The 16249-nt window shown below is 39.7% G+C and overlaps 1 protein-coding gene and 1 long non-coding RNA gene across 12 annotated transcripts in view; one reads left to right on the top strand and one right to left on the bottom strand.

Annotated features, from left to right (window-relative positions):
- Positions 1 to 3696: 3696 nt before the first annotated feature.
- Positions 3697 to 16249, top strand: part of LOC117944657 (citron Rho-interacting kinase) — a 59807-nt gene continuing 47254 nt past the window's right edge. For 8 of the 11 annotated variants that reach the window (XM_034871687.1, XM_034871688.1, XM_034871683.1 and 5 more), the window contains exons 1-4: positions 3697 to 4083; positions 9361 to 9461; positions 10953 to 11096; positions 11645 to 11764. In XM_034871687.1, coding sequence (XP_034727578.1) covers positions 9453 to 9461; positions 10953 to 11096; positions 11645 to 11764 — 273 coding nt within the window. In that variant the 5' untranslated portion in view covers positions 3697 to 4083; positions 9361 to 9452. Of the gene's footprint in view, positions 4084 to 9360; positions 9479 to 10952; positions 11097 to 11644; positions 11765 to 16249 lie in introns of all 11 variants that reach the window. The other 3 variants (XM_034871685.1, XM_034871686.1, XM_034871679.1) reach the window with 2 other exon arrangements.
- Positions 13872 to 16249, bottom strand: part of LOC117944675 — a 23841-nt gene continuing 21463 nt past the window's right edge. Inside the window, exon 3 of the long non-coding RNA XR_004656630.1 lies at positions 13872 to 14066. This is a non-coding gene — a long non-coding RNA (uncharacterized LOC117944675). The remainder of the gene's footprint in view (positions 14067 to 16249) is intronic.

Below are 16249 nucleotides of genomic sequence, written 5' to 3'. Positions count from 1 at the left end.
GTCGCCTAGCTTTGGGGGCAAAGGGGGGTCACGCACTGGTTAATGGGTGATTTCCTCAGAGCACATCAAAACCTTGCTGCTTTGATAAACCGCTAAGTAGAGTATATTTAGCAGCCCACATTATCCTTATTAGTGTAATGCTGCTGGTGTTAAGTTGATTGCAAATACAAGGAAAAACAACAACAACCTTTGTGCTATAAAAGAATTACGTCCATTAGTAAGTTGCTTTCACGTTATTATTAAATTTTTTATTTTAAATCATATTTACAATAACAACTGTCTAACATAGCACCCATAAACAGGGTTGAACCACAGTGAAATACAATACAAATCTCATCAGTGAGCTTACAAATGAATAAAGTTTAATGTAAAAACATAACAAATATACAAATAATGAGGACAGCAATATGTCACATCACATGTCACACAGAAGATTGCATGACACTTATTGTCATTATTGTCAATAAGTAGACATCCATCTACCACATTGTCTTGCCTCTCTGGATGGAAATAAACAAACTCACCCTCATTGCTCTTTATTATAGACTATGGCTCCCTCTGTGGAAATAAATGTGAAATTACATTCACATTTCCCAAAGTGATGAGTAAACAATCAACAGCCTACTTACACAGAACAGCTCTGCACGGATCTGAAAAGAATTGTGGGTTTGCTGTCTTAAAACAACCAATGCTATAAAATGCATTTAAATATATGAATGACAACCAATTATTTTGGGTGTAACAATTGTTAGTGGACATTCTTTATGGGAATGATTCACGAATAAAAAATAAGAGTCTGTCTAAATATCTGCAGTGGTAACTCAGTTTACACAGCTCCAGTATTTACAACCAATCACAGACATTTTAGCCTCAGAGAACAACAATAGCCTTCTGTCTGTGATGACTTACAAAGCTTTGCTTGTAAATTTGTTTACATCTCATCCCCTTTCCACATTGTCCTATGCTAGCCGTGCCATTTACCAAATGAGTAAGCAACCAAAAATTAGCCTTTGTGAATGTAGCTCCTTTGATAGTGGCAGTTTACAGTGAGTATGTAAGGAAGGGTCTTCCTAGTACTTTGTGTTCTGTGCTTACGTAACATCAACCCTTAGTCATACTGGCCTGCCTGTTTTTAATGCAAGCTTTGGCTGCCTGTTATGTAACAAAACCAGGCTCCTCAAACCTCTTTAATGCAGTATTTCTCTCTGATAGCACTAACCTCATACCATCATGACAGAACTAGCTATTTCAATGTTTTGCCAGTAGATGGCAGTGTTTTTACACTAATTCTTCTTCTAGCTGACTTGGAAAGATTGTGGCACCTACTGAAGATGTACTGCTCTGTTTGATCATGTAAGTTCGGCCCTGATAATAGCTGCCGTTGCTATACCGTTTAGTATGTATTTTTTTTCTTTTAACTATTATTTTGCAGGAACACCAAAAACATTCCAATATTACCAATACTGTGCATGCACACTGTAGACACATTTATATCGTCCACAGAATGTGAGGTGATTGGGAATTAATGAATACACTACAGTTAAATCCTAGTGAAAACATCCATCTTTCTGTCTTTATTTCAGAACAAAGCTGGGATTGGCCCTTATACCAATACCACACATACACTTACAATACCTTGTTGCTAGGTAACATCAGTGTGATGCCTCTGCCTCAACCCAATACTCCAAAGCCCTTGAAAATAAATGCAACCCTTTCATACTGATGTCATAAAAATCAAAATCATTAGGATAATCCAATACATATGAACAGTTTTTAGTAGTTTACATATATTACTTTCACTTGTGACTTACTATTGTAACGTATCCTTAATGTGGCAAAGGACAATGCAATAAAATCTAAAAACTTTAGAAAATCATTATAAAAAATATTTTTTTAATCTGAGGAGCAGTCCATGCAAACATGTAGGGTGAAACTTTGAATACATTGTTTCTTTGGCAGGTAATGACTTCATCCTGGCTGTATGTGGGGAAATATTTAGATGAGGAGTCTTCCTGGATGTGTGTTTGTCCAAACACAGATTTCTATTCAGATTACAGTAACAGATCTGCTCGTCTGAATCAAAGCAATTGAAGCAACCAAACTGGAAAAAACAACATAATGCATTGGATTAAAGAAGCAAAGGGACATAATTCAGTTGAATCCGGACAATAGGGAGGATGTGAAAAGATGGAGGTGAGATATTGGTGGTGTGATTGGATTTGAGGTCGACATTAGGTACAAGATCACTCTCTTTTGCTATACAGCTAAGCCAAGGTTTTCCCATGCGTTCGTTAGTACTACAATCATAAAAGTCTAATTAACAACCATTAAGCTTTTTAAGTGACTGCTGCCTCGGTTCTCCGTCTGCCACTGATTACAGTAACACTGATTAATTGCACAGTACTGTGCTTTCACCTTTGGAGCATTTTGTCCCTTCTGCTGCACCGATGTAGTACTGCTTGCCAGGTTAGGTTCTGCCATCTGTTACTGTACGTGTAATCTGTCACTGTGTGTGAGTGTAGTTTGCAAGTCAGCATCACTATGACGTGTCACTTGGCTCGCATGAGCATAACAACAAGAAAGTTGAGGTGAGCCTGAGTTAGTGTATCAGACACTGGGGACCTTGTTAGGTTATGACATGACTTGTACTATACTACTGTTTACCATGGTGCAGTTGGCTTTGTTACATTGTTATCTTCTGTTACAGTTCTGTTAGAGATCATTTTGATACAGTGCATGTTAAGCATGAAAATTGTGACTTAGCGGCTCATAACTCTAGCTTTTATCTGAAAAAATGTTTCTCACAGTCTACTATGTTACAAAGCTAAAACCAACCTGGGCTAATTGAATAAAAAACACAGAAGCTAGTGGCTAACCCCTACTTGTAACATTAATCCCCTGCCTCGCTTTCCCTACGCGTTGCGTTTAACGTGAGAACAACTAACTTGCCTAGACGAGTGCGTGTCCTCCCAACTTCTAGAGAAGTTTGTGTTGTGTTAAACTGACTCACCCAGAATCTGCAAGGTTTCACGTCTGAAGATGGCTGCTAATTCAGGTTTTTCTAAGATGTAATTACAAAAGTTTGTGTTGTGGGAAACAGGAATTTCTTTCAGGGCCTTTGTCTTCAGTAGCGTTCCCTGTGTGGAAAACGTGTGGTTGGCAGCCGTTCACTTGAGGCGTTTTGCAAATCCTTCCATTCGGAAACAATCTCCTCAAATCAATCACCATACACCTGCCAATCTGTGTAATCAGGGTTACAGCAACACAGCCCCTTCATGTCGCGTGTCAGCACGTTTCCAATCAAAAGGCTAGGCTCAACAGCCATCAAATTAAAAACCTTGCAAAAAGTGACTCCTTTAGCACAAAAGTGCTACTTATAAAAGTGTCCACCTTTATATTGACTTCTTCATCTCTTCTTAATTGTTCTTGTTTACTTGCAGATGCAAGCAGAATTTTACTGTAATAACATCCATGTCCTGCCAGTTGTTAGATTGCATTGCTTCTGCTCATTCAGAGGAGGTAAAGTAGGGGTGATTGTGTTTAATCAATAATGAGCTGCACAATTGAAGGATACATTAGTAACTGACATGAATGTACAGTAGTTTGCAACTGTTGGGAGCTGCCTGTTAACGCAGTGTGTCAAGCAGCATACTGTAGTGGGATTAGTGACGGCTGCTGCAGTACAGGAAGAAAGAGTTGGGACACAGAAGAGAGGGAGAGGGTGGGAGCTTCCACTCACTCTTACAGTATGTGATCACCCGTCTGCTGCATTACTCTACAAAGCCATTCCTCTATATTCCTCCACTCCCTCCATCTCTTCTCCGCTCTATCTCTCTGTAAGCAGCATTCTCCTATCGCGCTCACTGCCTCACAGCTTTCTGCCGTGCCACAGCACATCTCTCTCTCCCCTCGGCTCCTCTCTCTCCCCAGAGAGGATGACATCCCTGAATTTGATGAACCAGCGAAGCTCTCATTCTGGCTGGTGGCTTCCGAGGGAGACCCCACATGAACGGGCTTACTGGACGAGGAGGTGCCGCGTCTAAGGAGCTTTGTAGAAAAGCTGTCAGCTGTTGCAGTCCCTGAGTAAGTGCTATACTATTTTACTTACATGCTTACGGCTCCTATTAAAGATTAAAGATAAGGAAGAGGAATTAGGGTGATGACTTGGTCAAGGAAAGAATCTTTGCCATACAGCTCCGGACTGCTTGAGTGCATTGTTATTTTCCTCCTGTCAGCATGATGGATCTATTACCTGACTGACTGACACTACAGCTGAGGATGTATGGAGTGATGAGATAGCATTGGTAGCACTGAGCTTATGCAGCAGCTGTATCTTGTCTATCAGGAGAGAGGGCTACCTTTGGTCACGACACTGAAATGCTGTGTTTTTGTTTGCCTATCTCTCTTCGTTGCTGTGTTTACTGTAGCATATACTCATACAGATGGTTATCACTCCCTGGGGTGGCGTTCAAACTCTTAACTGTTTGTATGTGGTTACAATTAGACCAATGGATGCTCTCTTTTCAGAAATTGGATTAATGTATGCCAAGACTGTATACCTGTATAATGTATACCTGAGGAAGTTTCAGACAAAGTTGATCTGAATGTCTATTAAGCAGGGATTTTCCAAATAATCTCAATCTTCCAGTTGAAAGATTCATTCTAGAAAGAAAGCTGAAATTACAAAATCAGTTAGAAAAGTATGATAAGACGAAGAGTGTGGTTGGAGGAAAATGTCTCTATGGTAACAGCAGGTTTTGTCAAGGGTAAAGGACAGGGGAAGGAAGCATGGTGCTTCAGCTGGATCACAAATTACAGCACTAACAAGACTTTTCAGGCAGAACAAACAGAATAATAATAAAGAGATTGTGGGTCAGACAGAAAGGTATTGTCAGATAGGTGATGGTAGTAGCCTATACAGTATAAAGTAGTTTCATGTACACTAACCGGACAATGATATTCATGCTTAGAGTGGAGCGTGCTTTATAAGTTGCCTAGAATATGTAAATGTATTATGTAACTGGTTAAAATATTGCAAAGCGGACTGTGCAGTCACTTGTGTTGGTTTTTATTTTAGTCTGTGTTTACCTGTTTTTGGAGGCCAACATAATTGGTGGTACATGGAATAGAGGAAACGAGAGATACCTTTGCGTAGTCAAAACTCTCTGCAGAACAAATCTGTCAATGCTAATGTGAGTTGTGATGAGAGAGAGAGAGGGGAAAGCTCCCCTGCTCCATATCCTCAAGTGTCATTTTCCCAAAAGCCTTCTTCAGAAGCCCACACTGATCCTCTTGTCATTTGGATTTGGGATATGATGACGGACTGGTTTTTTGAAGTACTTCCCCAAGTGCTCGGCATACTTTTATAGATTGGGATATTCTGTCTGTCTGTCATGGTTAATGCATCAGTGCCAGAGCATTCAGGTGCAGGTATGTAGCTCTGGTGGCTCCAGTTAAAACTGAAAGTGTTTTAGTGCCATATTTAACCCATCTAGTTATGAATTACAATCAACATGCAACATTTTTATTGGAAAGTTGAGGATTAATACCAGCCAATTAGTTATAAAGGCTCAAGGCTAATTGAAACTTTTGTTGATTAGGTTAACACCTCTTCTCTACAACATGTTCTACTGGTTACCTGTAACAATTTTACCATGACAACATATTTTCCTACTGGCTGCTTGGTGAACCGCGGGGGCGTGCAATTGCCAATACCTTTTTTTTTTTTTTAACCATTTCAGGGTAGGGTTTTCTTTTTTTAAGCTCATGTAATAAAATGCACTAGGCCTATAAATAAGCCTCCAACAATGTATAGCGTTGTAATATCAAGCATAGATTCTATAGATGAGGCTGCATTTACAGATGCACAGGTTAACCTTAAGCATTGTTCCAAAACCGGTACCAATATCAGAAATGCGTCTGATACTCCCTAAAATGCTGGTATTGGTATCGGCAAGTACGCTAGTCCAAGCACCGATCCAATACTCCGTACTTTAGCCATGAAAAACTACTTTAAAGAAGTTTATTGATGCTCTGATTCTGTTATGTCTTAAAGAAAGTACCATTCAATCTCTGTATGTATTTGTTTTGCAAAGGGTTTAACCTGAGCCAGGCCATACAACAATCATAAGTGTGTATCTTTCTTAAGGCTAACACCTCTATTAGCCTTCCCTAACCTTTAAAGACTGGTGTCAGGAACAGGAAACCCAGGAGCTGGGAAACCATGTTTGAATCAGAGAACTGCTGCAATGGCAAAAACCCGAAGTGCTCTATCTTTCTTGCATAACTGAGCTATTACTAATTTATTGTTGTCATGACAATAGGCACAAAGTATCTGGAGAGGATGGGCTGAAAGATCAAACTAGAGAGGGGTAGATGGGTAAAGGATTGTGAGCTTGAGAAACATCTGTGCCACTACAGCGTTGCAACAGTCTGTAATTCACTGTTGCCTACAGCCCATACAGTAGCACTGGCCCTGGTCACCCTGTAGACTGAATGTAGACCAACACCATGACTGGGATGCAACCTCTCTCCACTCTCCTCCTCTTCAACAACTCTGACTCACAGACCAGCAAAAATTATTCAACCCACTAAAATGAGCTCCTCAACTTATGTTACAAGCCAATGTTTCTCTGAATGTTAATGTTCTGTTGTTGATGAGCTCTCATAAAAAAGAGAACGGTATTTATGGAATCGTTCTGATAATGGGCACTGTATTATATTCCGGACTGAAACACTATTATGAAGAATTGGGCATGTTGAATGAAGATTGTTTAACAAGCACAGATAGGCCGGCTCAATGGTCAAACTGTCTTTCCTGTAGTTGTAATGAGTTTTATTAAGTATAGTTATTTGTAATTGCTTTCAGGGCTATAATTATTGCAGAGGAGGGGCCCAGCTGCACAGTCTGTTAGCTCAGCTCATTATGGGCAGTCAGCTTGCACTTGAGTCTGGGAGGAAGACAGCAAGATCTGAGTCCCATCTGGTGCCTCAAGCTAGGATGGCACACTGTAACCACCAACTTTACCACTGGCTGGCTGTTGTGGGTGTTCTCTTCCCAGTATACAACACTAAATCATGCAGTGTTGTTAGCTTCGGAGCACATATTGATATATAAGATTTCTCAGTGGGTTTAGAGCTCTGAAAGCCATCACAAGACATGAACCAGGCCTTCTACACCTTGCTATGCCTTGCTATGCCCTGCTACGCCCTGCTACGCCCTACCTCACCGTGCTATGCCCTGCTTCACCCTGCTGCGCCAAGCTATGCCCTGAACTGCTACTATTATTTCTAGTCTTAGTTACTATAATGGCCATTGTTCATCTTACCCCAGCCGGCACTGGCAGATGCCTGTCCACCAAGCCTGTGTCTGTCTGTGGTTTCTCCGTAACAGGAAGTTTTTCCTTGCCACTGTGGCACTAAATGCTTGGTCTTTAGGGAATTATTGGAATTGTTGGGTCTTTGTAAAGTTTGGTCTAGACCTACTCTATCTTTAAAGTGTCTTGAGATAACTGTTGTTATGATTTGACACTAAAAAATACGTAAATTTAATTAAATAGAAAATTAGACTCTCTAACTACCTTGCCATCTGGTTTCAGAGCAACAAATCCAAACATTTGTCTTTGACATCTCATCCAAACCAGGGAGCCATTAATGTAATGTGCTTACAGGCCGAAGATCGGCAGGTCGCTAGAGAAACTTCAGCCAACACTTTTGCTCATTTTTGCATCATCACTCATGACAAGCCACCTGCTCCTGCATCATGTCATGCCAATGAAACTGAAGCACCAGGCAGCAGGCTGATGCAGCTTGGGCACATTCTGTGTAGCCTGCTGTGGTACTGAACAGCTCACCCCTCAAATGACCCTTGAAGCATAATGATTACATCAGTGACTTTTCTGGGCAAATATTAGCAAGCACTAGAGTCATCTCTAGAGACTCATCATATCCGTTCTTCATCTGCAATGTCTGCTTAGCTTTGTTTTTTGAATGAAAATGCTACTGTATGTGATCTACTGGGCAGCAATATAATGGTTATGTCCTGCTGGTCCTAGACAGTATGCACAATGGAGCACAGTCACCAAACAAAAACAATATAACAACAGACAATATACATGACTATTTACTAGGGCTGGGTATCGTATGCATTTTTTTAAATACCGCTACCAATACCAATAACGTGACTTTGATACCAGTTCCTAAACAATGTATTTTTGGATACCAGTTTTATAAAAATTCATTTAAGCAAAAAAAAAATTACAACATGACATATTACGAAACAAATATTTGTATTTATTTTTTTAGCTGCTACTACATGAGCCCTGTCTCTGTGCGTATGTTTTTTCTGCCTGCCTCTAGGACGTGTAACATGAGACAGCCAATTACCAGCATTATCAGATCTTGGTAGAAGCATGCTGCATGCTTATTGGCTCACTGACGCTGACGAGACTCCTTAGGTATTTAAATTTGGTATTGAATGATGAGGCATTTTTTTCAATACTCAATACTGTAAAGGCAATTTGTTTTGTGCCTAAAAAGTATTGATTTCGGTACCGAGCCCTACTGTTTACAATCATGTAGTAAAATCCCACAGCAATCCACAAGCACCCTCATGTTAGCTGAGCTAAAGTTGAGCATGTTACCGTAGGGAGGAGTGGGAGGTGAGCCTCTGATTAATATAGAAATTCTCTCTTTGTTGCTCACTCCTCTGCCTTCCTCTTGATCAGAAAAGCTGCCAAATATATCCAGTGGTGGTAAAAGAGGCTGTTGTGTGAACACAGTCAGGCTATTTATAGTCTCTGTTAAGCCAGAATATGAGCACATGTTTGGTCGTATCGGTGTGGATCTCCTGTGAACAGCATACTTTATATGCTAGTCATCTTTGTGATCATGTTTTTGTATACTTTGAATAATTGTGCTTGATTTCTAATTGCGCTTCTTGGTATTAGAATCATTATTACAATTTGGTTGTTAATAAGGGCACATTTGCTTGATTACCTATGAGTAAAAAGTGAAGATATCTTGATTGCAAAACTCCCAACTGTGATGTATAGATATCTTGATATCCCCTGTTCTCTTGTATAATAGGTAAAACTTTTAGATATATAACTTCTACAGCACGCTGTGACTTTTATGATGATTATATATGATGGGCATATACGGAAGGTTAATTATTCCAATTGACGGTCTGAAATAAGTGCAATCTATACATTATGGTTAAGACAGGTAAGTGTTTTACATAAGAGCATTGAGTCAGCCCTTCAGTTTTCAAGAGAGGTTTTGCATAAAGAATGTTTGCCATCATGTTTCTCTTCCTGTTTCCTATCTCCCATCCTCTCTTCACGCTCTCCTCTCCTACAGATTAGTGACTACATCCATCAACCCTCTAAATACGACTGTCTCCTTTGGAAAAGCATCATTTAAAACACAAAACAGCCAGACTTGCTGGACACATGTCACAGGTATTACTCTTCACATGGTAAGAGTTTGTTTCCAGAATAAGTTAAATCATTCATCTGTTTGTTAGTTTGCCTATAGACGGTAGCCAAGCTGGAGTGTGTGTTTGTGTGTGTGTGTGTGTGTGTGTGTGTGTGTGTGTGTGTGTGTGTGAGTGTGTGTGTGTGTGTGTTTGTGTTCATGTAGCTTAGTGTTCCACATGACTTTGACTATCTGTGAAAACAGGGCTGTCCTTGTGGCATATTCATATTCTTTTTAAATCATGGTGTAAAATCACAACTGAAAATAGCTTATAAGCAAAACGACTGCTAAAAAATATACTAATAATTCTGCTGAAGTGCTTAACATGATTTTTTACATGCAATTGAAAAACTGAAAAGAGAGGTTAATCCAAATGATAAAACACCTAAATCCATAAACCAAGTTTATACTTTATAAACTATGTTAACCTTTTTTACAAAACAATTTTTTATTTCCATAATTGATTAAAAAACGGAAAACTATACCTCATTATCTGTTTTCTTTGAGAATGTAACCTTAATGTCAATATTTGTATATAAGAAGTTTTAATACTCTGTGGTACAAATAATCTTTTGATGGATTTGTTCTATCGGATGGTTAGTGGGATTCAAACCTGATGTATTGCCTATATTTCTTGTAATTGTAACAAAATACTAAAAGTATAACACAGAATGTGGTTCAATATATTCAACCCAGCATCTCGTAATGTCAAAAAATGTGGGCAGCAACAGCTGAATCACTTCCATCTCCATCCCACCTTAAAGCCTAAAATTAGATCCAACAAGCGCAAACTTTGCTGACCTAGTATTGTAAGATTTCAATTAAGTCTGTATGAATCACGACCTAACCTCTTTGTGTGAAATAAAATTCAATGCCATAACGTCACCTTCATGTGCTAATGCAAGAAGGAAGATACTGAAAAACTGGCCAGCTGCAATGCATTGCATCCCACAATAAAGTGCAAAAAACCACAGACAGTTGTAAGAGGAAATGTAGCTTCTTACTACCGGCCTATTTTATAGTTCATCATTAGCTAATGTTATTATCTCCTAAATGTGTTGGAAATGGGACATCTTTTTGAAAAGTATTGAGTAATTATTTGCAGTAAGGTTTAATTTAAGTACAGTGTTGACCCATCGCTTATACTGGTTTCAGCCCCATGCTGTGATGCCATGTTGTTGTGAGCATGTGTCTGCATCACAGTCTATGGTCTGCACACTGACTGTGTGTTAGTGCTACCATGCACCAAGTACTGTGACTGTGTATCCATGGCTGTTCTGCTAGCCCTGCTGTTTCTCTGGTTTACAATGCTCCCAGGGCCCGTAATGCCTTAATGGCACATTTAATTGTATCATCAGTCGCTACCAATGACATGTGCAACCAAACAAGTGCAGTCTTTTATAATTGCACAAACACATACACAAACACAAAAAAAACATCGATCTCCATCTATCCATGATGTGTTTTTGTTCCAGGTTGAACAGGAGATCTCCCTTGGCCAGAGGAAGATGTCTGATCTTGAGTTGGTGCTGCAGCAGAAGGATATAGAGTTGAAGGCCTCAGAGACCCAGAGGAACATCCTGGAACAGGACCTGGCAACCTACATCACAGAATGCAGTGTGAGTAGCCCCGTTGCTACTACAGTGGACACACATGGACCAAACAAGTGTGTGTGCATGTGTGTGTGTGTGTGTGTGTGTTTGTTAATTGGGGCATTTACAGGAGGCAACTGCTATAGATGCAATGAGCTTTTATAATTGCATGAGATTTATTAACAAAATATGGACAACACTTTAAAAACACCTCTCAGCAACAATCAAATTATGAATTTAACAGCACAGCCTCCATAATGACCATACAGTGGAATCAACACCTATTATCATGTTACTACCATTTACTGCACACTTACACTTATATTAACTGTTCTATTATTATTTATTTTCTATATTTTATTGATCACCAAGGGGGAAATTTATACTTTCCCCCTTGTTAGAACACACATTACACACAGACCTGAAGTACACAGACATGCACAGGTTCTATACATGTACAAATGGAGAGATGTCAGAGTGTGGGGGCTACAACTGTCCACACAGGGACTTGAACCTATTAGACTGTATTAGTTTTAGTTGGGTAAACCATCACCTTATGTATGTCTTGGTTTCAGAGTCTGAAGCGCAGTTTGGAACAGGCTAGAATGGAGGTGTCACAGGAGGACGACAAAGCGCTGCAGCTCCTGCATGACATCCGGGAGCAGAGCAACAAGCTTCAAGAGATCAAAGAGCAGGTAGGAGGGCATCTTCAATGTCATCTTCACACAGTAGGTCAGTGTAGGATGAAATATAAACTATTCACTACTAATGCTGTTGGCTCAAAACTGAATCAAGTAAGACACATTCCTGATTCCTGAACTATCTAGCATTACAATCACTTAAGATGTCATTCAAGTTTTGTTCATTGTAAATTTTTTAAGAGTTTGTTGTGGACAGAAAACAAATGAAATGATATCTCTTCAGGAACATATTTGTTTGTTTTTGACTCAATACTCTCGTTTCTTGGATGGATATTTGCAGTGATGGCTATACTGTACTATAGCCCTAATTCACAAAGCAGAAATGTCAAAAGAATGATCCTTTAGAAAAGAAGGAGGTTACTGTAATAGTATTTCATTATGGCAGTTAGATGAAGCATGTCATGTCACCAAGGATGAGTGGGTGGGTTGTGAGCGGTAATTAGACACATGAGGCACACAATGTTGGAGTCCTACCACTCTCTCTACGGGTGCAGTGAGTATATAACATTAAGCACCTACAGCTTGTTCAGAAATGCCTAACGTTGCAGTGCCCCATTTAAATGGTTGTGTGATTGTCAACACTTTTTTTTTTAATCCTTCAACCTTTTTACAACAATATAACAATGCAGTTCATCTTTTACGGTGTGTCACTATACCATGTGGCAGTGAAGACTTTCAATGTTTGAGGAGTTTGGGGGGGGGGGGTATTTCTCTGTATAAATTTCTCTGTACAAAGTATCAAGACTGTCTCATGTGTATGTTGGGTCAAGTCAGCGTGAATCTCTTTGGAATCAGAAATACTGTTAATGATTAAAAAGACAGTGGAGCTTTACTGTATTACACAGCCCTTAGTACTCAAATCAAATATGATGAGTTTGCAGAGTGTGAGTGTGTGTGTGTGTGTGTGTGTGTGTGTGTGTGTGTGTTTTTTGCATGCATGGCAGCACCACATGACCGAGTGTTGCCAACTGTGAGAATAAAGCTGTTACAAGAGTGACAGTTTAGGACAGACAGAGAGCGTGGAGAATCATCTTTCTGGCATTATGCACCATTTTGTTTTTGAAAAAGGTAATAGAAAAGCAACCCGTTTTCCCCAGCCTACACTAGTGCTGGGTACCAAGCACTGGAAACATTGTGCAACGGTTGCCATGGTGATGAGAGCCATATACCTACGAGTGAAGAGAGCACTGATGCAGTGGGCAGGCTGTGATGAGGTGCTGGGGCTTGAGCTCATACTGCTTGAGAAACAGAACATTGCTTAATATACTGAACCACCCTGAAATCAGTGATCTGTGGTTAGGAATGCACCCTGTCCTGAAGAGAGCTTTTACCATCTCTTATTTTAAAGGTCCCATGACATGGTGCTCTTTGGATGCTTTTATGTAGGCCTTAGTGGTCCCTAATACCTTATCTGAAGTCAGTTTCCCAAAATTCAGCCTTGGTGCAGAATTACAGTGACTAGAGCCATTTCAACAATGAGCTTTCCTTAGTATGTACCATTTCTGAGTCTGTAGCTTTTGAGGAGGAGGGCTTCCTCCATCAAGCTTTGTTTTTACGCGTGCGTGACACCGTGCAGTGGGAACCCGTAGATGGCGCGCGAGCTACGAGCATGAGCGGAGATGTTTATGCTTAACACGTTGTTCGTTGCAATATTCTACAAAACGCCAGGAGGTGCACAAATGTGGCAAGGAGTGGTTTTGTGTGCTTACTTAGAAAAGTCGAGGCTAGGAACTCGTTAAAATCTAACGATATAAACAAACAAATGAAATGAAAACATGATTTAAAAAAATCCCCTTAAAACTGTGTTTCAATGTTAAAAGTCTGGTAATAAAACACAAGTTAGGGGGACAATATAAAGAAACATTAGAAGATTGAAATATTGAAAAATGTCCTGAATCAATAGTCCAAAAAAAAAAAAAGCGGCCAGATCATCAAGTAGTGGACTGTTGAAGGAACACTGGCGGGACCCGCCAGTGTTCCTTCAATAATCCACTCCTTCTCTGCAACTACATGAGAAGAAGACACTGATGGCACACTTTACACAAACCCCCACTCATCATGTCAATTGACTTTGGAACCCCCCAGGCGTCCGACACTTCCCTAACCCTCAATAAGAATACATCTGCATTGGTTGCAGTTTATTTATAAATATATACATTACAATTATCCTAGTTATTTAAAACAGCTTATGGTACCTTTTTCCTCTACCTACTACTTGAGACACTCTACACAGCTCTTTTTTCTGTCCCTGCTATATCTTTCGCTACAGCTAAGAAAGCATTTAGATTTAAAGCCCCTTCAGATTGGAATAACCTACCTGTAGTCATTCAATCCATTCCATCTCTCCTATTATAGTACCGTCTGTACCTGTCAATAATCCTCTACAACACAATGATAACACATCTTCTAATATTATTATTAATATCCAGTTTCATTCTTACTCTGCCTCAAACTTGATTATAACTGTCTGATTATTATGTTTATTTTAGTTTTTTGTCTGTTTATGTTTTGTTAATTGTTGTGTCTATTTATGGTTGGACTGCATATTTATTTATTGTTAAGGACCCCCTTAAAACGAGATGCTGTATCTCAAGGGCTTACTCCTAACAAAGAAATGTTCAACTTCCCGTCATGGAACATCATCTGGTGTCCAGCTATCGCCACCTTCCCAGTGGCCGGCTACAGCAGCGGTATCCCATCAGCTGATTTGCTTTTTCTTTCCAGTCCCGGTTCTCTGTCAGTGTGTTCCTTGTTTTAGCCCTCAGCTTTTCCTTCTTTTTCTCCTTCTCGCCATTGTGTTTCTCCTTCTTTTCTGTTCACTGCCCCACAGGTAACTCACATTGATGCTAATCAAGCACATGGGTGAAGGAAGGTCAAGTGATGGCACACAGCACAAATCAAACACTACAAAATAAAAGCATGCCAGGTCCAAAGCAACACAATAAATTAACCACGCAAACAGACATTTAATCAATAATAAAAGCAAAGCATATAAATTAACATGCAAAACAGATGACAAATCAGGCATAAATCAAGCAAACCAAAACATACTGCACAAACACAAAAAACTCTGCCGTGTAAGACAAACTAAATAATCTGTGAATAGCAATCATACATACATTGCGATCTTCAGCAAAAAGCTTCTTCTTTTACTAGTGTGGTCGCTCAAATTTAAAGTAATTTGACTCCCTATGGTCTATAAATGAACAGTCATACAGATGGTTGTACAGGCATATCTGCTCGGCTAGTCTTCCAAGCCATCTCCAAATAAAGGTCAACATTCTTTTGCCGGGCACAAGTTACGGTTGAACACCGTCAGTGAAATATTCATGACATTCCCCCATCAGGATAATTGTCAGAAAGTTTAAGTAAAGGTGTGTGTTAATCTGTGCACCTCATAACCAAATGTGCATAACTGTGAGGAATCAAAAATAAACTTTCTCAAAGCAATCCTTCTATGAATAAGTAATGATTAAACAAAAAAGAGTTTAGTGTGTGTCAAATTGATAATGATAGTTAGTTTGCGGCTCATGCATATTATTTAGCTCTGTGGTCCTATTGGTGCCTCTCAGCAGGGGCATTAACGCCAGCTAAATCCAGCATTTCATCTTGAAAAGCATCTGTCTCCCAGGCTCTGTCATATGACTGCAGTGTTTATCATTTCCATGCAGAATCCTTGCGGTGTTGGATCAACAAAACAGTAGAGATTTGGGACAGATTGATTTTCAAACTGGTGCCAAAGCCATTCAGACCTGCAAACATATGCAAAGAGACAATTTCACCAAACAAAAACTAAACAACCACCACACAGTTTCTGTCTTGGTTGTGTGAATAATAATTAAATAAAAGTAAATATTCATTTAAAAAGGAATCAATTAGTTAAATAAATATATTTAAAGGTTTTACTTTTAATTATTTCATGGTACTTTTATTTCATAAGGTCACGTTTATTTATTTCAAGAGACTTTTATCTCTTTATGCCACATATTATTTATTACCCTCTCTATTTATTTCCAGTTCTTATATGCAAATAGGGGCGTAGCTATCTCTCACAGTCAGAACAGAGCCGTGGACCGGCAGCTCGCGGGGCTTTGTACCTAGTGCACAGGCACCTATTCTGGGGTAACTGAACCACCTACCAGCGCTGACCAGACGGAGCAACACGATCGTCAGTTTGCGGTGCTCTGTACCCAGCCCAATGTCACCTACAGTGGTGTGAAAAAGTGTTTGCCCCCTTCCTCATTTCCTGTTCCTTTGCATGTTTGTCACACTTAAGTGTTTCGGAACATCAAACCAATTTAAACAATAGTCAAGGACAACACAAGTAAACACAAAATGCAATTTGTAAATGAAGGTGTTTTTTATTAAAGGTGAAAAAAAATCCAAACCATCATGGCCCTGTGTGGTTGTCCACACCTGAGTTCAATTTCTTTAGCCACACCCAGGCCTGATTATTGCCACACCTGTTCACAATCAAGG

Source organism: Etheostoma cragini, chromosome 5 (genome assembly GCF_013103735.1).
Source record: "Etheostoma cragini isolate CJK2018 chromosome 5, CSU_Ecrag_1.0, whole genome shotgun sequence".
NCBI classification, from domain to species: domain Eukaryota; kingdom Metazoa; phylum Chordata; class Actinopteri; order Perciformes; family Percidae; genus Etheostoma; species Etheostoma cragini.
Note: the sequence above shows the minus strand (reverse complement) of the source record. Positions and strands in the feature narration are given on the sequence as shown.